Genomic DNA, 25,587 nt, shown 5'->3' with positions numbered 1-25,587 from the left:
ATCCTTCTGGGAAAAGGTGTTTCGGGCTTATCAAAAGATTATCGGGAAATATGTTCCCCCTCCCCACAGATTGCCATCCTATCAATTCTTCCGGGTTCTATATCCACTCAGAGCCTTCTTCGGTTTTGCATTACCGCGGCGCGGATGGTAATCCCACGTCACTGGCACACGACGACACCACCAACTATGGCAGAATGGTTGGCAGAATTTGCAGACATTTTCCGTATGGAGGAATTATTGGCTGAAATGGAAGGTGATAACACCCGGTTGGTACGAGCGTAGCAGCCTTGGATTTTATTCAAGGAAACTTCTGAACTCCCTCGATTGCTCGAGGAAGCTCCTTAATGGTCGGTTCGGAAATCCGAGGCCCGCTTTTCCTCACCCCCTCCCCTTCCCCACTCTCTTTTCCTCTTTCCCCACATCCTCTCCTGTGAGTTTTCTTTTCCCCTTCTTAACTTCTTTCTTTCTTTGTCTTAGAAGTGCACCCCCATTGGTTACAAGTAAAGGCGCCGTTATGTATGCTCGCAATTATTATCTCCTTATATTTGATCAGGGATGCTGATAATGTACTGGAGGACACACACAGAGAATAATGACGCTTTTTACATTTCGTTTTATTATATACGAGTAGCTATGGTATGAAGAATGTTCATACAGTTGAGTCTATTAAGATGTGAAGACAAATTCCTGTTTGTTCTCTTACATAAGATAGTTTTGATGAATGTGCGTCGATCTCCGCCCGTTCGAGGCATACGATTATATGAGCCGGAAGACATCTCACCTTTATAGGGGACTGATTATACTGTAACCTAGTGTGGTTTGGTGTACAATTCTTGTTGTTGTCTTATATGTTATGTCTAATTGTTTTCAATAAAACAGATTCAACATAAATTAGTAAAAAAAAAAAAAAATATTCCCCAATAAATTCATTTTTTGAAAAAAAAACACAAAACAATAAAAGTACACATATTTGGTATCGCCACGTCCGTAACGACCCGCCCTATAAAACTGTCCCATTAGTTAACCCCTTTAACGAACCCCTTAAAAAATAAAAATAAAAAACGAAGCAAAAAATAATGATTTATTATCATACCACCGAACAAAAAGTGCAATAACGCGATCAAAAAGACGCATATAAATATCCATGGTACCGCTGAAAACGTCAGCTTTTCCCGCAAAAAACGAGCTGCCATACAGCGTCATCCGCAAAAAAATAAAAAAGTTATAGCTCGCAGAATAAAGCGATGCAAAAATAATGATTTTTTATATAAAGTAGTTTTCATTGCATAAAACCGACAAAACATAAAAAACGACCGAAAAGAGGTATCGCTGTAACCGTACTGACCCAAAGAATAAAACCGCTTTATCAATTTTACCGCACGCGGAACGGTGTAAACGCACCCCCCCAAAAGAAATTCATGAAACGCTGGTTTTTGTTCATTCTCCGTCCCAAAAATCGGAATAAAAAGCGATCAAAAAATGTCACGTGCCCGAAAATGGTACCAATAAAAACGTCAACTCGTCCCGTAAAAAATAAGACCTCACATGACTCGGTGGGTCAAAATACGGAAAAATTATAGCTCTCAATATGTGGTGATACAAAAACTATTTTTACAATAAAAAGCGTCTTTCTGCGTGCGACAGCTGCCAAAAATAAAAACCCGCTATAAATAGTAAATCAAACCCCGCGTTATCACCCCCTTAGTTAGGGAAAAATAATAAAATTAAAAAAAATGTATTTATTTCAATTTTCCCATTAGGGTTAGGGTTAGGGCTGAGATTAGGGTTAGGGGTGTGTTGGGGTTAGGGTTGGCGTTATAATTGGGGGGTTTCCACTGTTTGGGCACATCAGGGGCTCTCCAAATGCAACATGGCGTCTGATCTCAATTCCAGCCAATTCTGCGTTGAAAAACTCAAATGGTGCTCCTTCCCTTCCAAGCTCTGCCATGCGCCCAAACAGTGTTTTACCCCCACATATGGGGTATCAGCCTACTCAGGACAAATTGCAAAACAACTTTTGGGGTCCAATTTCTCCTGTTACCCTTAGGAAAATAAAAAATTGGGGCAAAAATATCATTTTTGTGGAAAAAAATTATTTCTTTATTTTCACGCCCAGGCATTATAAACTTCTGTGAAGCACTTGGGGGTTCAAAGTGCTCACCACACATCTAGATAAGTTCCGTGGGGGGTCTAATTTCCAAAATGGGGTCACTTGTGGGGAGCTTCAATAGTTTAGGTACATCAGGGGCTCTCCAGACGCACATGACACCCGCAGACCAATCAATCAAAGTCTGCATTCCAAAACGTCACTACTTCCCTTCCGAGCCCCGACGTGTGCCCATACAGTAGTTTTCTCCCACATATGAGGTATCAGCATACTCAGGACAAATTGGACAACAACTTTTGGGGTCCAATTTCTCCTGTTACTCTTGGGAAAATAAAAAAATTGGAGACTAATTGATCATGTTTGTGAAAAAATACGATTTTTTTATTTTCATGCCTGGGCATTATAAACTTTTGTGAAGCCCTTGGGGGTTGAAAGTGCTCACCACACATCTAGACAAGTTCTTTAGGGGGTCTAGTTTCCAAAATGGGGTCATTTGTGGGGGGTTTCCACTGTTTAGGTACATTAGGGGCTCTCCAAAGGCAACATGACACCCGCAGACCATTCCATCAAAGTCTGCATTCCAAAACGTCACTACTTCCCTTCCGAGCCCCGATGTGTGCCCATACAGTAGTTTTCTCCCACATATGAGGTGTCAGCGTACTCAGGACAAATTGGACAACAACTTTTGGGGTCCAATTTCTCCTGGTACCCTTGGGAAAATAAAAAAAATGGGGACTAAAAGATGATGTTTGTTGAAAAAATACGATATTTTTATTTTCACGCCCGGTCGTTATAAACTTCTGTGAAGCACTGGGGGGTTCAAAGTACTCACTACACATCTAGATAAGTTCCTTAGGGGGTCTAGTTTCCAAAATGGGGTCACTTGTGGGGGGTTTCCACTGTTTAGGTACATCAGGGGCTCTCCAAATGCAACATGACACCCGCAGACCATTCCATCAAAGTCTGCATTCCAAAACGTCACTACTTCCCTTCCGAGCCCCGACGTGTGCCCATACAGTAGTTTTCTCCCACATATGGGGTATCAGCGTACTCAGGACAAATTGGACAACAACTTCTGGGGTCCAATTTCTCCTTGTACCCTTGGGAAAATAAAAAAATTGGTGACTAAATGATCATCTTTGTGGAAAAAATACAATTTTTTTATTTTCACGCCCGGGCGTTATAAACTTCTGTGAAGCACTGGGGGGTTCAAAGTGCTCACCACACATCTAGATAAGTTCCTTGGGGGGTCTAGTTTCCAAAATGGTGTCATTTGTGGGGGGTTTCCACTGTTTTGGTACATCAGGGGTTTTCCAATCGCGACATGGTGTCCGATCTTAATTCCAGCCAAAAACGTCAAATGGCGCTGCTTCCCTTCCGAGCTCTGCCATGCATCCAAATAGTCATTTACACCCACATATGGGGTATCAGCGTACTCAGGACAAATTGCACAATAACTTTTAGGGTCCTTTTACCCTTGGAAAAATAAAAATTGGGGGTGAAAACATCATTTTTCTGGAAAAAAATATGATTTTTTAATTGTACCGCTGTACGTTATAAACTTCTGTGAAGCCCTTGTGGGTTCAAAGTTCTCACCACATATCTAGATAAGTTCCTTGGGGGGTCTAGTTTCCAAAATGGGGTGACTTGAGGGGGTTTCCACTGTTTAGGTACATCAGGGGCTCTCCAAACGCGACATGGCGTCCTATTTGAATTTCAGCCAATTTTGCATTGAAAAAGTCAAACGGCGCTCCTTCCCTTCTGAGGTTTGCTATGCGCTGAAACAGTGGTTCCCCCCCACATATCAGGTATCAGCGTACTCAGGACAAATTGCACAATAACTTTTGCAGTCCAATTTCTCCTGTTACCCTTGGTAAAATAAAAAAAATTGAACCTGAAGTATTTTTTTTGTGAAAAAAAAGTTAAATTTTCATTCTTTTTTAAATATTCAAAAAATTCCTGTGACTCACCTAAAGGGTTAATAAACTTCTTGAATGTGGTTTTGAGCACCTTAAGGGGTGCAGTTTTTAGAATGGTGTCACTTTTGGGCATTTTCTATCATATAGACCCCTCAAAGTGGCTTCAAATATGATGTGGTCCATAAAAATAAAATGGTGTTACAAAAATGAGAAATCGCTGGTCAATTTTTAACCCTTATAACTTCCTAACAAAAAAAATTTTGGTTCCAAAATTGTGCTGATTTAAAGAAAACATGTGGGAAATGTTATTTATTAAGTTTTTTGTGTGCCGTATCTCTGTGATTTAAGGGCATAAAAATTCAAATTTGGAAAATTGTGAAATTTTCAACATTTTTGCCAAATTTCCGTTTTTTTCACAAATAAACGCAAGTTATATGAATGACATTTTACCACTTACATGAAGTGCAATATGTCATGAGAAAACAGTGTCAGAATCACCGGGATCCATGGAAGCGTTTCAGAGTTATAACATCATAAAGGGACAGTGGTCAGAATTGTAAAAATTGGCCTGGTCATGAATGTGCAAACCACCCTTGGGGCTTAAGGGGTTAAACCATACCTATATCATATAGATTATGATTTTTAATCTCTTCAAATAGAAAAAATATGTAACTGTATAAAGTGTCTGTGACTTCTATTTCTCTTGTTTGTATGCTCTCAGATTACATAGCAAAAACCTGCTAACAGATTCCCTTTAATCAAAGCAAGATATTAGAAAAAAAATTCTAAAAAGATAATTATTTTATGGTTAATGCGGGTATTTTCCTAGAAAAGATGGCAGTTCCTTTGCATTTTGCATAAGTACGGTAATACAAGATAATATGATAATAAATGTATTCCCCTTCTGTTGACAGCATGCCAGCGTGTTTTGTCCATGGGTGTTGGTATCACTGGAAGAAAGATGATGATGTTATTCTCCATTCTTTTCCACATGAATTTGAGCTCATTAAAAATTGGCTTCTCCACTTGAACCAGGATCTCGGTGACACAAATCAGATGGCTGAGAAAATATCAAGTTCTAAAAAAGGGTCTTACAGAATTTGCTCCAAACACTTCAGACCAGAAGATTATGAAGTGAGAGGAAGTTCAAGACTACTTAAAAAATCTTCCTTTCCTACAATTTTTCCAAAAGCATTACCATCTTCTTGTATACGGAGAAGAAAAAAAACGAAAAATCCTTTTGCCCACTTAAATGCAAATGTCTTCAATAAAGAGGACTTCACATTTGCCCAAAGTCTAATGTTGATGCCTGAAAGCTCATTCTTCTCCACCGGTGTGACCAACTTTTTATCTGAACATTCTTACTCATCTGTATCTCGAGAAGGAACTTGTCCTTCCACTCACACCGTTGGAACAAACACTGAATATTTCCCAGGTCAAAGACATAAAAATATCCAAACATTTCACCTCATCCACAAGAGTAGCAAAAGTATTCAAGTGTGCAGACGCTTTTCACAGCGCAGCTTTGGGATCCAGTGTACAATGGTGCCACTACCACCTTTACAATGTTTTCCAAGTTCTGGAAATGATACCACAAAATGCCCAAGTCCACCTGCTGATCCAGTCTATTTTCCAAACGAAGACGAGGATAACGTGGAAGAGGAGGATGTGGAAAAGGAGGACGATGACATAGAAGAAGTGGAAGAGGATAGTAAAATGATGTTAAATTTAGACATTAGTCTTGACCCAACAGAACTGAAAAATTTCAGTACTTATGGAACCATCACAGGGGCAAAGGGCAATCTGGAAACTGATTTCAGAACGTATCAAAAAGGGTCCACACTGCCAATTCATTGCAATCACCAAGAATCTTCTTTGCCACTGGCTCAGAATCACCAGTGCTTGTTGACCCAGCAGCAGCGAGATGGCATGTGGCGATCACCACCAAATGTTGGAGCAAGACTTTCTAGGTGGGTCATATATCCTTTGTCTTTTACATTACAGGCTTTTATAATGTCCTTCGCATTTGAGCTGAATTTAAGAGTACACCTTAGCAAATTTTAGGACAATTTTTAAATGGTTATTACAATTATAGCAAATTAACACCTAATCCCTTTAGTTTGGTGATCACTGGGGGTATGGCCACTGGGAATCTTGCTTGCTCCTAAGACTAAGTTCACACTAGGCATTTTTGTTGCATTTTTTTATGCTAATTTTCAGCTGTATTTTACAGTACTAGCAAAGCCTATGAGATTTCAGAAATCTCATGCACACACATCTTTTTTTTTTCATCAGTATTTTGTGCTTTGTATGGTTTTTTTTTTACATAGAGTATGTCACTTCTTTGTTACTTCTTTCAGCGTTTTTTTCAGCATCTTTCACTCATTGAAAGCATTGAAAAAAGCAAGCACACCAGTATATGAAACCTATTTATTTTTGTGATTTTTCCAGGTTTACCATCTTGTCTTGATCACCTAAGGATGGTAGTTTTGATTAGTACAGTTTAACTAATTACTGATGTGTACAAAGTAAACATTGGCCAACAAAGGTGTGATATTGAACCATGCTTGTGACTGACTAAGGTGTGAGATTGAATAATGCCTGAGCAACTCGATGACTAACCAAAGTGTAAAGCCCCCGTTACACACTGCGATATCGCTAGCAATATCGCTGTAAAGTCACCGATTTTGTGACGTTATAGCGATATTCCTAGCGATATCGCTGCATGTGATACTTGCCTCCGACCGGCTCCCCCGCTGGTAATCGCTGATCGCGCGAGAAGCTCCTGGACCATTTCTCGTCGTCAGCTTCCTGCTGGGCTTCCTGTGGCGCCGACGAGCGACGTGTGGAGCCGGGCGGGAGGACGCAGGATCGCCGCGTCTGACAGGTAAGTAGCGACCCCCGACCCCTGCGCTGTCGCTGGTGAGATCTGCCTGTGTGGCAGCTCACTAGCGACCACCTAGCGATGCACCAGCGATCCTGACCGCGTCATATCGCTAGTCGGGATCGCTGGTGCATCGCTAGGTGTAACGGTACCCTAAGGGCTCATACTCACTGGTGCGAAAATCGGATGAGTGCAATCCGATTAAAAATCGGATTGCACTCTGATCAATGTTTTTCAAAGGGTGACATCTCATTTGCAATTTTTTTTTTTCTCAGCCGAAATCGGACTGAGAAAAAAAATCGCAGCAAAAGTCAATGGGTGCGATAAAAAATCTGACAGCACTCGGACCATGCGAGTGCTGTCCGATTTATACGCACCGGTGTCCTTTGAAAAAAGCCGACAATTCATGGGCGGCTACTGTACAATCACACTGACATGTTAGAAGAGAACTGGAAACTGGAGGTGTTTAAAATCAAAAAACAAATCAGATGGAATGAGTGGAATTCTTGGAATGAAAATGTCTTCTCCTTTGGCACATCCTGTTTCTGAGCTGTGTATCTAATCATATCCTGTGTGATAATGTCTGCTGAGCTGTGAACCTAATCCACTTCTGTGTGATACTTTCTGCTGAGCTGTGTATCTAATCCTATCTTGTGTTACTGACTGCTCAGCCGTGTATCTAATCCTATCCTGTGTGATACTGTGTGCTGAGCTGTGTATCTAATCCTATCCTGTGTGATACTGTCTACTGAGCCGTGTATCTAACCCTATCCTGTGTGATACTGACTGCTCAGCCGTGTATCTAATCCTATCCTGTGTGATACTGTGTGCTGAGCTGTGTATCTAATCCTATCCTGTGTGATACTGTCTACTGAGCCGTGTATCTAACCCTATCCTGTGTGATACTGACTGCTCAGCCGTGTATCTAATCCTATCCTGTGTGATACTGTGTGCTGAGCTGTGTATCTAATCCTATCCTGTGTGATACCGTCTACTGAGCCGTGTATCTAACCCTATCCTGTGTGATACTGACTGCTCAGCCGTGTATCTAATCCTATCCTGTGTGATACTGACTGCTGAGCAGTGTATCTAATCCTATCATGTGTGATACTGACTGCAGAGCCGTGTATCTAATCCTATCCTGTGTGATAATGTCTGCTGAACTGTGTATCTAATCCTATCCTGTGTGATACTGTCTGCTGAGCCGTGTGTCTATTCCTCTCCTGTGTGATACTGGGCTCCCCCTGCAGTCTGTGTCAGAGGGTGGTCTGTGTTCTCACGGTAATAAATTGTGTTATTTCCAGCTTTACAGAAGGACGATAACACCATAGAAATGATAAGAATAATAGGCCTCAGTTACCACAACTGTCTACAAAGAAACAGCCATCGCTCTCATTCTTTAAGTCCCCCTTGTTCACATCTGGCAGCTGTCAATTTGCCTCCAACACTTTTCCTTTCACTTTTTCCCCATTATGTAGATAGGGGCAAAATTGTTTGGTGAATTGGAACGCGTGGGGTTAAAATTTCACCTCACAACATAGCCTATGATGCTGTCGGGGTCCAGACATGTGATTGTGCAAAATGTTGTGGCTGTAATGCTGCAACGGTGCAGATGCCAATCCCAGACATACACACATACATTACATACAGTGTGTGTGTATATATATATATATATACACTCACTGGCCACTTTATTAGGTACACCTGTCCAACTGTGTGTTAAGACTTAATTTCTAATCAGCCAATCACATGGCGGCAACTCAGTGCATTTAGGCATGTAGACATGGTCAAGACAATCTCCTGCAGTTCAAACCGAGCATCAGTATGGGGAAGAAAGGTGATTTGAGTGCCTTTGAACGTGGCATGATTGTTGGTGCCAGAAGGGCTGGTCTGAGAATTTCAGAAACTGCTGATCTACTGGGATTTTCATGCACAACCATCTCTAGGGTTTACAGAGAATGGTCCGAAAAAGAAAAAAAATCCAGTGAGCGGCAGTTCTGTGGCCGGAAATGCCATGTTGATGCCAGAGGTCAGAGGAGAATGGGCAGACTGGTTCGAGCTGATAGAAAGGCAACAGTGACTCAAATTGCCACCCGTTACAACCAAGGTAGGCAGAAGAGCATCTCTGAACGCACAGTGCGTCGAACTTTGAGGCAGATGGGCTACAGCAGCAGAAGACCACACTGGGTACCACTCCTCTCAGCTAAGAACAGGAAACTGAGGCTACAATTTGCACAAGCTCATCGAAATTGGACAGTAGAAGATTGGAAAAACGTTGCCTGGTCTGATGAGTCTCGATTTCTGCTGCGACATTCGGATGGTAGGGTCAGAATTTGGCGTAAACAACATGAAAGCATGGATCCATCCTGCCTTGTATCAACGGTTCAGGCTGGTGGTGGTGGTGTCATGGTGTGGGGAATTTTTTCTGGGCACTCTTTGGGCCCCTTGGTACCAATTGAGCATCGTTGCAACGCCACAGCCTACCTGAGTATTGTTGCTGACCATGTCCATCCCTTTATGACCACAATGTACCCAACATCTGATGGCTACTTTCAGCAGGATAATGCGCCATGTCATAAAGCTCGAATCATCTCAGATTGGTTTCTTGAACATGACAATGAGTTTACTGTACTCAAATGGCCTCCTCAGTCACCAGATCTCAATCCAATAGAGCATCTTTGGGATGTGGTGGAACGGGAGATTCGCATCAGGGATGTGCAGCCGACAAATCTGCGCCAACTGTGTGATGCCATCATGTCAATATGGTCCAAAATCTCTGAGGAATGCTTCCAGCACCTTGTTGAATCTCTGCCACGAAGAATTGAGGCAGTTCTGAAGGCAAAAGGGGGTCCAACCCCTTACTAGCATGGTGTACCTAATAAAGTGGCCAGTGAGTGTATATATATATTATATTGAAGACATGGATATATATACAGCTGTGGCCAAAAGTATTGACACCCCTGCAATTCTGTCAGATAATACTCAGTTTCTTCCTGAAAATGATTGCAAACACAAATTCTTTGGTATTATCTTCATTTAATTTGTCTTAAATGAAAAAACACAAAAGAGAATGATGCAAAAAGCAAAACATTGATCATTTCACACAAAACGCCAAAAATGGGCCAGACAAAAGTATTGGCACCCTCAGCCTAATACTTGGTTGCACAACCTTTAGCCAAAATAACTGCGACCAACCGCTTCCAGTAACCATCAATGAGTTTCTTACAATGCTCTGCTGGAATTTTAGACCATTCTTCTTTGGCAAACTGCTCCAGGTCCCTGATATTAGAAGGGTGCCTTCTCCAAACTGCCATATTTAGATCTCTCCACAGGTGTTCTATGGGATTCAGGTCTGGACTCATTGCTGGCCACCTTAGAAGTCTCCAGTGCTGTCTCTCAAACCATTTTCTAGTGCTTTTTGAAGTGTGTTTTGGGTCATTGTCCTGCTGGAAGACCCATGACCTCTGAGGAAGACCCAGCTTTCTCACACTGGGCCCTACATTATGCTGCAAAATTTGTTGGTAGTCTTCAGACTTCATAACGCCATGCACACGGTCAAGCAGTCCAGTGCCAGAGGCAGCAAAGCAACCCCAAAACATCAGGGAACCTCCGCCATGTTTGACTGTAGGGACCGTGTTTTTTTCTTTGACTGCCTCTTTTTTTCTCCTGTAAACTCTATGTTGATGCCTTTGCCCAAAAAGCTCTACTTTTGTCTCATCTGACCAGAGAACATTCTTCCAAAACGTTTTAGGCTTTTTCAGGTAAGTTTTGGCAAACTCCAGCCTGGCTTTTTTATGTCTCGGGGTAAGAAGTGGGGTCTTCCTGGGTCTCCTACCATACAGTCCCTTTTCATTCAGACGCCGACGGATAGTACGGGTTGACACTGTTGTACCCTCGGACTGCAGGGCAGCTTGAACTTGTTTGGATGTTAGTCGAGGTTCTGTATCCAACATCCGCACAATCTTGCGTTGAAATCTCTTGTCAATTTTTCCTTTCCGTCCACATCTAGGGAGGTTAGCCACAGTGCCATGGGTTTTAAACTTCTTGATGACACTGCGCACGGTAGACACAGGAACATTCAGGTCTTTGGAGATGGAATTGTAGCCTTGAGATTGCTCATGCTTCCTCACAATTTGGTTTCTCAGGTCCTCAGACAGTTCTTTGGTCTTCTTTCTTTTCTCCATGCTCAATGTGGTACACACAAGGACACAGGACAGAGGTTGAGTCAACTTTAATCCATGTCAACTGGCTGCAAGTGTGATTTAGTTATTGCCAACACCTGTTAGGTGCCACAGGTAAGTTACAGGTGCTGTTAATTACACAAATTAGAGAAGCATCACATGATTTTTCGAACAGTGCCAATACTTTTGTCCACCCTCTTTTTTATGTTTGGTGTGGAATTATATCCAATTTGGCTTTAGGACAATTCTTTTTGTGTTTTTTCATTTAAGACAAATTAAATGAAGATAATAATACCAAAGAATTTGTGTTTGCAATAATTTTCAGGAAGAAACAGAGTATTATCTGACAGAATTGCAGGGGTGTCAATACTTTTGGCCACAACTGTAGATATAATATATATCTAATATATTATATATATATATATATAGTATTTATTTAATATATAAATATATTATATATATATATATATACATATCATGTATAATGTAAATATAATCAAGATATAATATATATAAATATAATCAGTGACAAATACAATTACCGTAGTATAGTGTTGCTGTCTATAAATAATAGGAGGACCCCACTCCATTTTGTTTCTTGAAATAATCATTTATTAAATAAATACATGTCCATAATTTAGAACCAACACTAGAATAATTGTATTTGTTACTAGCATGTCTATATATATATATTATATATATATAATATTATATTTTTATTATATTTATATTATATGTATGATATGTATATATAATATATTAAATATATATATTATATGGTACATATATATAATATATACATATTATGTGTGTATATATAAATATATATATATGTGTGTGTATAGATCATATATAATGTAAATATAATAAAGATATAATATATATAAATATAATCAGTGACAAATACAATTACCGTAGTATAGTGTTGCTGTCTATAAATAATAGGAGGACCCCACTCCATTTTGTTTCTTGAAATAATCATTTATTAAATAAATACATGTCCATAATTTAGAACCAACACTAGAATAATTGTATTTGTTACTAGCATGTCTATATATATATATATATATATATATATATAATATTATATTTTTATTATATTTATATTATATGTATGATATGTATATATAATATATTAAATATATATATTATATGGTACATATATATAATATATACATATTATGTGTGTTTATATAAATATATATATATATGTGTGTGTATAGATATATATATATATGTATGTATGTACCCTGTGTGTATATATGTACATATAAAAAAATAAATGAAATTAAATGGTTTACTGTATGTAATCCATGTCTCATATCCTGTCGACTTTTGCAATTATTTTACAAAAGCTAACAAATGAATTAACGGCTATTCTGCTATCTACGGTATGTCGCTCTCAAAAAATAAAAAATAAAAATATATATATATATATATATATATATATATGTGTGTGTTTTGAAGATTCTTTTGTTTTAAAACGATGTGTACAGTTTGTTTTTTACAATGCTATTTTAAGATGAGTTTTTACATACAGAGAACTGCTCTATGTAAAACCTCATGTTAAAATCGCATTGAATACGGATTGCATACGGATGTCATATGCATGTCATATGGAAAAATCACACTGAAATCGGATTACACTCGCATGACAATCGCATAGAATCGGTCCGTTTTTTCCATCCAGAAAACGGACCGTTTTTTTAGTTGCAAATTGGGATGAGCCCCAAAAGTTAAAACAGTATCCTACAAACTCAATGCATTGCCAGTGTCTTAGGTAAATTATTCCAGACCAATTCACCTTCCACAGCTGTTACATTTGTATGTGTATTTTTTCATGAACATATGTCTTGTATTGGTGACCTGTGGTCATGCTTCTGCGGTGGAAGCAAAGCTGGGACTTTGGAATCCTGAATAACACAGCAAAAAAAAGTATCAAAAACCGCACCAAAAATGCATAAAAACATGCTTCTTTTCTGACAAGAGTGCTGGTTTTGCTGCAGAGAAAAAAAAGCACCAAAAACGCCTGGTGTGAACTTAGCCTAAGAATATCCTTCGAAATGTAAATGGAACTGCCAGAGATACAGTAGTTGGAATGCATTTGCATTCACAGTTCTATTCTAACAGGGTATTATAAGCCCAGCTGCCGAACGCTCAGCAATCTGCCATGTATCACATTTCGTGTGGATTGATGATGAATTTGATACATTTTTAAAATAGAAGTAGCCTTTGAAGCAGGTGTGCACAACCTGCAGTACGAGGACCACATATGGCATAGCTTCCATAACAAAGATGGGTAGCACAAAGTTTCTGTGTCCATACATTTTAAGAGAATGGGATCCCTTGACCCATCTTTGTTATTCCTGAAAGATGTATAAGAGTTTTACAGATAGACATGTATGATGCTTTTGGCTCTGTACATTGAAATTTATGACATTTCAGTTTGTAATGGGGAGAGCCACATTCATGCATGGCCTTCCTCTCTCCCAAGGGCTAACTTAGTTGCAGTTCTACTTCCTGGAGAGTTTCAGAAAAAACCCTTGGAAGGTCACTAGTTTATCTTTACGCAATAGATCCATGAGATGCTCATGCCAAGCAAAATCCTTGTTTTTTGCCGAATGCATTAATACTTTTAGTGATACCATTTTTTACTTATAGCTTTTTATTTAACTTCAGTGCCATATTTTATTATTTTTTATGGTTTGTGATAAATTATGGGACAGTATTTATAGCTAGGATGGTTTCAGATGTGAAAATAAAATTGTGTTTTTTTTTCTTATTTTTACTTTTACATAAAGACTTCAGTTTCAATAACAAACCAATCACAGGTTTGTTTTTTCATTTTTTTTTTTAAATATTATTGAACCTTTTTATTATTTTTAGGCACAGTAATCATTTACTTTTATTTCTAATCTAATATATTACTATAATACTTTTATATTGCAGTGCGTTAAACCTGCTAGTGTTACACTGACTGGAGGCCTGTTTGACCCTACTTATGGCAGATCTTATGGGGCCACTGTAGGTGGCAGACCCGGAGTCTATTATGACTGCCACAACCCAAACCCCTTGACTCCCATGAAGTGATGCCACACCATTTGTCAAAACATAACTGCTTTATTGAGGATAGATGTAACAAGGACTCTCATCTTTTAACGTGGCATAAGATTTATGGTCGCAGCTCAAACCAGGCAATAATTTGCCTACCAATGGGGTGCAGGGAGATTGTCTGCCTTCCGCTGCAGGTTTCATCACCACCAAAGTCTCCACCCATTTCACAGCTGCAACTTGAATACCCACAATAAACAGGGAGGGGGGGGCGGGGAACAGGTCCGGGTCTCAGCAAAGAGGCCGAAGTTGCTGAAAAGAGGGGATATAAACCTGCAGGCCGGGGACAACCCCAGGAAGGAAACCACCTCCCACCTGCATCACTCCATGGGAGACCTTCTTTCAGCCCGGAAGAAGGGCCCAGCAGTCAGGGTACAGCAGCCGGAATGTGGCTGCAGTGTTCCTCAGACTGCCGCGACCCAAACCCCTTGACTCCCATGAAGTGACGCCACACCATTTGTCAAAACATAACTGCTTTATTGAGGATAGATGTAACAAGGACTCATCTTTTAACGTGGTGTAAGATTTAGGCTAAGTGCCCACATTGCAGGAATGCTGCGAAAATGTCCGCAGCATTTCCGCAACTCCCTGCCGCGGGTAAAAAGTATGCGGAATTCGCATGCATTTTCCCGCAAAACACAAGCGTTTTGCAAGCGTTTTTAGCTTGCAGAATGCTTGTGCTTTTCCAAGCGATTTGAAGCATTGCTTGGAAAAGTGATTGACAGGTTGGTCACACTTGTCAAGCATAGTGCTTGACAAGTGTGACCAACTTTTTACTATTGATGCTGTCTATGTAGCATCAAGAGTAAAAGATATAATGTTAAAAATAATTTAAAAAATAAAAAAGAGAGATATACTTACCCTCCATCAGCCCCTCATTGATGCTGCCGGCAACTTCCGTTCCCAGCGATGCCTTGCAACAATGACCTCCGATGACGTAGCATCAAGCGAGACCGTCATCAGAGGTAATTCGCGCAATGCATCCCTGGGAACGCAAGATGCTGGCAGCGTGGCTGAGAGGCGAGAGGATTCCAGGGACTGATAGAGGGTAAGTATATCCCGATTTTTTTATTTTAATTCTATTTTTTGCAGGAATATGGTACCCAGAGCCTGGAGGAGAGTCTCCTCTCCTCCAGACCCTGGGTTCCATCCACACATGAAGCGCTCACTTTACGCATGGTGTGCATAGCCACATGCATAAAGTGAGTGTTTCAATGCAAGCCCATGGCGGCGGAATCGCCGCAATTCCGCAGAAATAATGAACATGCTGCGGATTTTACCGCTATGCAATTCCGCAGCGGTAAAATCTGCAGCATGGGCACAGCAACTGCGGAGTACCATAGGATTGCATCGGGGTGCGTTTTATTAGCGTTTTTTAAGCGTTTCCGCTGCGGCAAATATACTGCGGAAACGCAGAAAAAACGCGATGTGGGCACACAGCCTTATGGTCGCAGCTCAAACCAGGCAGTAATTTGCGTAATAACGGGGTGTAGGGAGATTGTCTGTCTTCCGTTGCAGGTTTCATCACCATCAAAGCCTCCACCCATTCCGCCTCGGAGTAGCGCTTTGACACTGAGCAATGACCCCCCAATAGATTGGAGAGCTTGGATCTCACCATCTCAAAGACCCGACAGAAAAATGTCCAAGCCAGCATGATTAAGATGTACACCATCAGGGAGCAAGAACCCAGCGTTGTCCCCTTCGAGTCGGTGATTTCTAATCATTATGCCGTTCTTGAATCTCATAAACTGGGATATCCATTGGTTCAACGTGCACCTCGATCTCTCCATAGCGGTGCCTTCCCTGGCACCACGCCATATCGGCCTGGGGACTACTTCTGACCACAATATGTGCATTACAGAAAAGAAGCTTGGGAACTTGTCCATATCAGATCTCATGATGGTCAATAATTCGGCGAGCTGAGATGAGGCCAAGTACTATGCCCCTGACATGTATGACAACCACCGCCGGAGAAGACACCATATGTGCAATGCAGACCACCTCTTGGTAAACCTGTGACCAAATAAGTTCCCTGATACGTCCATATCCAGAAAACCCAGCGTCCTCCCGGACGAGAATCCTCTCTCCAGGCTGCCCAATAAACATACAAGTGTCCCACGAGCCATACGCTGGGACGAGCACCGTCTGAAAAGAGAAAACAATTACTCTCCAGGCTTCGAGATTTCAGAACAATTACCTATAAACACCATCAAACCCACATTAAATACTTCAGAAGTTTTCAACTATGCCTCTTACTCGCCTCCTTTTCTTCTTTTTTTTTCCCCGAACATAAAACCGAGATCTTACAATTCCAACTCAGGCCTGATATAACGAGCAAAACATCGGGATCTCCATCTTTTGACCCGTTGAATCTCCGTTTCAGATAATCCAGTCCTGGAAGCTTCCGTAGTGGCCCCGATTCTAAAGGAATGAGAACCAAAATCCACTGCGGGCAGGCCAAGATAAGTCAAAATGCGTCTCATTACTGCCAGGAACTGACCAGATACTAAAGGGGAGCCATTCTCATGCAGAAAAAAGGGGTCCCCGCTGCACCTGAAGCTTTTATAATTATTAATTAAGCCCAAGGGACATAAATCTACGGAATTGCAAATGTGGGAAACCATGTATCCCGTCCTTCGGGATTAGTTTTAAATCTATGCACCCTAATTCTCAAGCCGTACTTCGAGTTGCAAACTGATTTGGTTCCTTCCACTACACTGGCTAATAAATGAAAAGAAATTGGACGCCTGCTTTCAACCCGAATATCATCCCAGCGCAATCCTTTCAAAACTTGACCAATCAAAAGGTGCTTTGTGATATCCGCCCAGCCTCATAACTTAAAATGAAATGCCAACCCTGATAGGTGGTTCCATGCCACAGCCCCCGACACACCATTAACATGCATACGCAGAAAATATGCTATAATAAAATGTAGCCTCAACTCGTCCGATGACCCTACCGGCTTGTTTGACACCAAAACACACCACTCATTCCACGCCTTGCCATAAGCTCTCCACGTAGCCAGTTCATTTGACGTTTGTGTCAGGGGCATCAAGTTTCCAGGACCTCCCACATTGAGAGCGGACAGCGCAAACCTCCCGCCTGAGCCGATGGATGCAGGCCTAGCCAAGAAAGAGCATCAGCCATATCATTACTACATCCCAGAGCATGCCTAGCTCTGAACCATATTTTAAATGAGAAACATTTCAGAACGAAGAATCTGATTAACTTGACTGGTGGGAACGAAGACGACAAGTGATTTATCGCGTGCACCGCACTGGCATTCTAAGTCGTTTATTGCTTAATACCGGCCCCCAGATTTCAACTGCTATGGGGAACAGTTCGAGGAGAGTCAAGTTCTTCGTCCACCCTCTTTGAACCCAGAACTCGGGCCATCCGGCCGAGCACCATTGACCACCGAAACGAACGCCAAAGTCCACGGACCCTGCAGCTTCGGAAGACAGCTCTATTTTACTATTGTCGCATTCATCCTACTGAAAACAAGTACGCCCGTTGTAATTGACTAAAAAGCGCATCCATACCACCAAATTATCCCATAGCTGAGAATTAATTCTGATCATATGGTGGGGATGTTTGACCCCCTTCGTAGCGAGAGCCAACCTACGCAAGAAAGAAAATTCTCCCCATAGGCATTACCTTGCAAGTGAAGTCTAGGGAACCCAAAAAGTATTGTATCTGGGTAAGGGACACTTTACCGACTGAAAGGCAACCTTCAATTAACGAGAGTAATCCTTTGTTTTTTTTGCAGGGTAACCTAAATTCCATTACCTCCGACTTAATAATTATACCTAGGAAAATGATTTCAGAAACCAGGCTGACCGTTTTCTCCCAGGACAGAGGGCCCCCGAAAAAGGACATAACGACTTAAAACCTTCCAAATCGTGAAACACTGATCAACGAGTTGGGTGGCCCTATGAACAAAAAGTCGTCATGGTAATGCGTAATAGAAGAAAGGTGTGTTTCCCGACAAATGACCCATGCCAAAAAGGTGCTAAAAGCTTCAAAATACTGGCAAGAGATGGAGCAGCCCATAGGAAGGCACGTGTCATAGTAGTAACACCCCTCAAACATCGCACCCAGGAGATTGTAACAGTCCGAGTGAATTGGTAATAGCCGAAAAGCGGATTCAATGTCCGACTTTGCCATAAGGGCCCCTTGTCCGGCCCCTCTGACCATTTCCACTGCCCTGTCGAACGACACGTATGTAACTGTCGTGTCGTCACTCAGTATGCCATCATTCACTGATCGTCCCCTCGGGTAGGACAAATGGTGAATAAGCCGGTATTTCCCGGGCTCTTTCTTAGGGACGATACCCAACGGGGAAACTCATAAATTTTTGAACGGTCGAACGTGGAAGGGGCCCTGAAACCGGCCCAACTTGACTTCCTTATCTAATTTACATCATAAGATGTCAAGGGATTCTCTTGCTGATTTTAAATTGGAGGCCAAAGAACATTTCGAAAAAATGAAAAGGATGAAAAATCCGAACGAAAACCCGAACCGAATATGCGCTGCTGACGGTTTATTGTGGTACTTGTCTAACCACGGCCCCATTCTTTCCACATTCACCGGGGGCTTGGGACAGCCTGAATGGCTGCCCTGGGACTGCCTGTTTTTTGAGAGGTTTCCGTACATTTTGCAGCAGCGTGGGAGCCACCACAAATCGAGCATTAAGGTAATGAATATGCGCTGCTCTCCACTCCCATAGGCGTGGATTGCATATTCATTACCTTAATGAGTGGGGCCACATGATCGTTCGGCAGGAAGAGCTGCAGGCGCCGGCGACTGGAACGAGATGCAGTGCCAGCATCCAGGGTGCGCAGGTAGGTGAGTAGGATGTTTGTTGTTTTTCAATAGAAAACAAGCAAACAGGTATAGGGGATAAGGAGCCATGTATACAGGGACGGGGGAGGCATGCATACAATGACAGGGACAGGGGAGGCATGCATACCAGGACAGGGACGGGGAGGCATGCATACAATGACAGGGACGGGGAGCCATGCATACAATGACAGGGAGGGGGAGGCATGCATAAAATGAAAGGGATGGTGGAGCCATGCGCACAATGACAGGGACAGGGGAGGCATGCATACCAGGACAGGGACGGGGAGGCATGCATACAATGACAGGGAGGGGGAGGCATGCATAAAATGAAAGGGATGGTGAGCCATGCGCACAATGACAGGGACAGGGGAGCCATACATACTAGGACAGGGATGAGGGGACAATGCATGCCCGGCTTACAATGAGTCAATAAGTTTACCCAGTTTTCCGTGGCAACAGTAGGTGCCTCGGTTTATACTCGGGTCGGCTTATACTAGAATATATATGGTATATATTTGTGAGAGGATGCAAATTGGGGCATAAATAACTTTAAAACTGTACATGTTTTTATTTTCAGCACAGTATTTTCCCAGATGAAGATTTTACATGGACTACATAACAAGACAGTCTATTCCTTTAATGATTCACTGATAAAGGAAACAATGATCAAGGTTTCAAAGAGGATGTTAAACCTCACCCTGGAGGTCCTTTTCCTGCTGAGTGGGCAGGTGAGGCATTCGTGGCATCATTTCACATTTTGTCATTTATCACTGTTAAAGGGTTACTCTTCTGTTCTGAAATTGGTATAATTAGACAGCATAAGGCTAAGTGCACACGCTGCGGATTGGTCTGCGCATTTGTATCTGCGGGACCGCAGGTAAAATCCGCAGCATGTGCGCAGCAGATTGTAAATCACATAGATTTACATTGTACTGTACACTGTCTGCAGAACTGCTGCAGATCTGCAGCTGCCAAATCCGCAGCGGATCTGCAGCAAAAACCGCAGCGTGTGCACATAGCCTGAAAATAAGCAAATTGGCAATTGACTTGCTTTTTCTTTCTGCTTTCATTATCCTGCTCTATGAGAGCTTTTATCTTACATATTGATCAGCTTGTTGCCTAGGAGATTGAGCACCATAATCTGGCCAAGTATGTGCAGTTGTTATATTATAGACTGAGAAGTTAACTCATGAGATCTCAGCCACTATCTCTCACCTTGATTTCTACAGCTGCTCTCATCCTTCCCCCTCAGCTCCTGAACCATAGCTACTATCAATCCTGCAAAGTCACAATGTTTTCAGAGCAGTTCTCCTATTCAATGATTAGTTGAGCTTGATTTCACTTGTTCAAAGGCCTCGTTATCTCTATGTGATTCAAGTATAGTGACAATAGGGTAGACTCTAGAACAAACCCCCTCCCCCCAGAAACAAGTGAAAGTGAAAGAGGCTGTGGAGCAGTGTGCTGCTGAGGACACATGTTGAAAATAATCCTTTAGTAACACTAGAGCGATGAAGGACTCTGGGACTACATACAGTGATATTACAAAAGGTCTCTCTTCCATGTATAGGATTATACAGTTATTAATAAGTCATCTGGTGAGTCATCTGGTGAGCTTTTAACACCTAGAAAGCATCCTCGTATATCAGGGGGATATAGCAGTAACCTGAACTCCATTGCACAGCCTCTACCTCCCGCATTGATACTTGAGACAAACAATGGGCAGAAAATCCTAGAACTCCTCAACAAGATAATTGAGCTGCTGACTGGAGAGGTGAGCCCTACTGGGAACGCTGGGATATTATGAAGTAACCCCAAGAGAGATATATGAATGGTGACTGTATCACTGTGTGTCAGGTTCCTGTAAGGCGTCACGATGTCGCCGTGTACCTCTCCATGGAGGAGTGGGAGTATTTAGAAGGACATAAGGATCAGTACAAAGGAGCCATGATGGGGAGTTATCAGCCTCTTACATTGCTGGGTGAGACTTTTTTTTCATTGTGGTGGAGAGATCTATGTGGATGGCTGTCTAAGGGTACGTGCACACGCTGCGGAATGCTCTGGATTTGTCCTCGCGGATTTAGTAAAATCCGCAGGTAAATCCGCAGGTCAGAAGACCTGCGGTTTATCTGCGGATTGGCCTGCAGTTTTGCCCTGCGGTTTATCATCTCTACAATGGAGGAGATGGTAAACCGCAGCGGAATCCGCAGAAAGAATTGACATGTCATTTCTTTCTGCGGATTGAAAACCGCAGCAAAACCGCGTGGAAAAATCCGCACCGTCTGCACTGCGGTTTTCGTTTTCCATAATGCTACTGTACACCGCAGCAGTTTCAGTGCGGAGGGCAAAAACCGCTGCGGATCCGCAGCAGAATCCGCAGCGTGTGCACACACCCTTAAATGTATGCTATTTCATGGTATGTTTTCAACAGATGCACCAAGAAGTACAGCAGAAATATTTCCCAGACCTCAGAGCTGTTCAGAGGAAAATCAAAATGTAACGAAGGATCCACAGGTAGATAATCCTCACCATGATAATCCTGGAGACATACTGCATGATCTTTAGGAGTCGTTCATTATTTGTTGTGTATGTGAATCAGGATGAAGAATTCATTGTGGTAAAAAGTGAAAATGTGGAGGATGAAGATATTGTGATTGGAGATCAGCAATGTAAAAACGAGGAAGCCCCTGTTACCTTTTATTCAGGTGAGTAATGAACCATATATTAACCCCTTCAGCCCCTTAGCCCATTTTCACCTTCATGACCAGGCCAGTTTTTACAATTCTGACCACTCACTTTATGTGGTAAAAACTCTGGAACGCTTCAACAGATCTCACTGATTCTGAGATTGTTTTTTCGTGATATATTGTACTTCATGATAGTGGTAAAATTTGTATGATATGTCTTGCTTTTACTTGTGAAAAAAAAGAATTTTGCAAATAGTTTTAAAATTTTGCAATTTTCAAACTTAATTTGTATACCCTTAAATCAGAGCCATATCGCACAAAATAGTTCATAAATAATATTTCCCACATGTCTACTTTACATCAGCACAATTTTGGAAACATCATTTTTTGTTAGAAAGTTATAAGGGTTAAAAGTTGGCCAGCGATTTCTCCTTTTTCCAAAAATATTTACAAAACCATTTTTTTGGGACCACGTCACATTTGAAGTGACCTTGAGGGTTTTATATGACAGAAAATACCCAAAAGTGACACCATTCTAAAAACTGCACCCCTCAAGGTGCTCAAAACCACATTCAAGAAGCTTATTAAGCCTTCAGGTGCCTCACAGGAATTAATGGAATGTGGTAATATGAAATAAACATTTACATTTTTTTAACAAAAATTTTATTTTAGACCCAATTTTTTTTTATTTTCACAAGGGTAATAGAAAAAAGTAAACCGTAAAATGTGTTGTGCAATATCTCCTGAGCATGTCGATATCCCATATGTGAGGAAAAAAAACTGGTGCACGGTAGAACTCAGAAGGGAAGGAGCTCCATTTGACTTTTTGAATGTAAATTTACTGGAATAATTAGTGGATGTCATGTTGCGTTTGGAGAGCCACTGATGTGCCTAAACAGTTGAAACCCCCCACAAGTGACATGATTTTGCCAGACCCCTTTGGGAACTTGTCTACATGTGTGGTGAGCACATTGAACTCCCAGATGCTTCATAAACGTTTATAATGTTGAGCCGTGAAAATAAAAAAATCAAATTTTTCACCCCAAATGTTGCATATTCACAAGGGTAACAGGAGAAAATAGGACCATAAAATCTGCTGTGCATTTTCTCCTGAGCATGCTGATACTCCATATGTGGGGGAAAACTATTGTTTGGGCACACGGCAAGGCTCGGAAGGGAAAGAGCACCATTTGACTTTTTGAATGTAAAATTTGCTTGCAGAATTTTAGTGGACCCAATGTCACGTTTGGAGAGCCCCTGATTTGCTTAAACCGTAGAAACTCCCAACAAGTGACCCCATTTTGGAAACTAGACCCCTTTGGGAACTTATCTAGATGTGTATTGAACACCTTGAACCCCCAGAGGCTTCACAGAAGTTTATAACATTAAGTTGTGAGAATTAAAAAAAAAAAAAAAATTACTTTTTTCCTGCAAAAATCATTTTTAGCTTCAAATTTTGTATTATCTCAAGGGTAACATGAGAAAATGTTTGGCAATTTCTCCCGAGTTCACCGATATATGTGGTCGAAAACTACTTTTGAGACACAGTGCAAACCTCAGAAGGGAAGTAGCGCCATATTACAGTGCAGATTTTGCTGCACTGGTTTGAGGGTGCCATGTTATATTGGCAGAGCCCCTAAGGTGCCAGAACAGCAGAACCCCCCCATAAGTGACCCCATTTTACAAACTAAACCTCTCAATGAATTAATCTAGGGGTGCAGTGATTATATTGTCACAGAATTTTATACCATTGGGCAGTAAGGAAAAATATAATTTACATTTTTACCACGAAAATTGTGTTAGCGCCAAATTTTACATTTTCATACTGGGAAAACTGTAAAAATGGCACCAAAATTTGTCCCACAATTTCTGCTGAATGTAGAAATAGGAACCACAAAGAGCACAATGCTTTTTTTGAGAATAATAAAAATTTGAATTTTTTTATTATAACAACTGTATAAAAAACACCACAAGAGTTATAAAACTGTAAACGGGGGAAAGACAAGTACAGGAAAAAAGAGGAGTGGGTATGGCTCTAAGTAAAGGAATGCACAGTATAATTGCAAAGAAGTGCGCCATATAATTATATAAAATATAGATACAAATAATGCTATATAAATAACATGACAGCAACAGGTGTACTTACAAAATAGATATAAAATAAGTAAAAGATTAACCATCAAAGTGTAATATAAATGCGAAGTCCAAAGGGAAAGCCTGTGCACCATCAATATTAGTAATATATCAAAAGTAGTGAATGAAGCATATGTATTATCTAAGTGGTGCACGGCAACCATAAGAACAGAGCAGGTATAACGAGAGAATCAATAGATATAGAAAGACAATACTCAAAACACCAGTGTACTGTAAGGCAGCGCTTACTGCATGTGTTGGGAACACTCGCTTGGCAACAGGATGAAGGCACACAGGAATGTTTTCTCGCTTAAACAGTCCATGCAGTTTATTTATACTCCGCATAAACCACTGTAGGCCATGTTATACATCACAGACCTTACACATAGTCCATAACACTTCTTAGCACACGGATTTAATTCGCAGACACTAAACATGCCGGACTTCACTTTGTCCAGTTACTGTGGGAACCGCACGCCATGTCAATGTCTCTCACTTCTTTACTCCCCGACACACGACATTCGGTTGCAGTCTCTAAACACGCTGGACATCACTTTGTCCAGTTACCATGGGTGACCGCACAGTTCATTAACATCCATGGAACATAACAAGCACCAACAGTCTGTTCCAATGGCAGATACTTGTCTGCCCTTACTATAAGCACCCTTGTCTGGAGTTACCTTACAGGAGCTCCTGCTCCACATGCTGACTTCTTGTCAGTCCTAGCTTCTGGGGAAGCTACCTAACTGGGATCGCCATCCAGGACGATGACTTGTACCACAGGCCAAACCCAACAGTCCAGACCCTCAGAAGGACGGTAGCTTCCCCAACACAGTGCCGTCACAGACTGAAATTATATAGTCTAATACTGTGCTATTCAGGAATCCAGTCCACCCGCAGGACTTTACAACACAGCGACCATCCAGGTCCACAGTCTTTCTATGTGCTGTTCAGGAATCCAGTCCATGCACAGGACCTTCCAACACAGAGACCTTCCAGGTCCATTGCCTCACCATGTGCTCTTCAGGAATCCGGTCCACTCATAGGACCTTCCAACGCACAGGCCATAAAGGTACACGGCCTCACCAGATGCTCTTCAGGATGTCCATCCACTCATAGGACCTTCCAACACACAGGCCATTACCTCATACAGGATCTTACAACCTCGACCATGTGACCCATACCATGGTCACATTATGTAGCTGAAACCAACCCCATAGGTGGGAGGTGTGTGTGGTTAGCCAGACCCATCCATACTTACCACTCAGGCCTAAGTCTACATTTATATGTCTTTATACAACAATGAGAACTGGAAGGACCAACAATCTAGTTTTACACTGCAAAATTGAGATCTGATATGTGTAATTTTACATAGCAATAACTGTGGAATGCCATTACGTATCCCAGTGGTTCAAGACTTCTTTTTTACAGTCTTTAAAAATCGGGTCCATAATGTACATGTAGAAAACTACATATTTTCTTCAATGGTACGCACAATATTGCACACAGTAGATCTACCACAGGAATATTAAGTGGGCAACATAGGTGTCGCAAATCATTTGTATTCTGCATCATGACAACCTCTCCAGGAGGCAGAAATGCACTCTGTGGAAACAAATCATAACTCTGCCTTTTATTTATAATTGTAGTAACCCTAATTGGAATCTAGTTAATTTTATACGTGCCATCTAGAAATGTACCTATACACACTTTCCAAAATTTT

At 41.4% G+C, this 25,587-nt stretch overlaps 1 protein-coding gene across 4 annotated transcripts in view; it reads left to right on the top strand.

Annotated features, from left to right (window-relative positions):
• LOC141074233 (uncharacterized) overlaps nt 1-25,587 on the top strand; it is an 83,346-nt gene that overhangs the window by 47,243 nt on the left and 10,516 nt on the right. For 2 of the 4 annotated variants that reach the window (XM_073561818.1, XM_073561817.1), the window contains 6 exons: nt 4,941-5,996; nt 19,625-19,775; nt 20,615-20,818; nt 20,902-21,025; nt 21,476-21,558; nt 21,644-21,749. In XM_073561818.1, coding sequence (XP_073417919.1) covers nt 4,942-5,996; nt 19,625-19,775; nt 20,615-20,818; nt 20,902-21,025; nt 21,476-21,558; nt 21,644-21,749 — 1,723 coding nt within the window. In that variant the 5' untranslated portion in view covers nt 4,941. Of the gene's footprint in view, nt 1-4,940; nt 5,997-19,624; nt 19,776-20,063; nt 20,819-20,901; nt 21,026-21,475; nt 21,559-21,643; nt 21,750-25,587 lie in introns of those variants that run through there. The other 2 variants (XM_073561819.1, XM_073561820.1) reach the window with 2 other exon arrangements.

Source organism: Dendrobates tinctorius, unplaced genomic scaffold (genome assembly GCF_039654945.1).
Source record: "Dendrobates tinctorius isolate UK_male_01 unplaced genomic scaffold, ASM3965494v1 ptg000331l, whole genome shotgun sequence".
NCBI classification, from domain to species: Eukaryota; Metazoa; Chordata; class Amphibia; order Anura; family Dendrobatidae; genus Dendrobates; species Dendrobates tinctorius.
The sequence above is the reverse complement of the archived record's forward strand: the minus strand, read 5'-3'. Positions and strand labels throughout refer to the sequence as shown.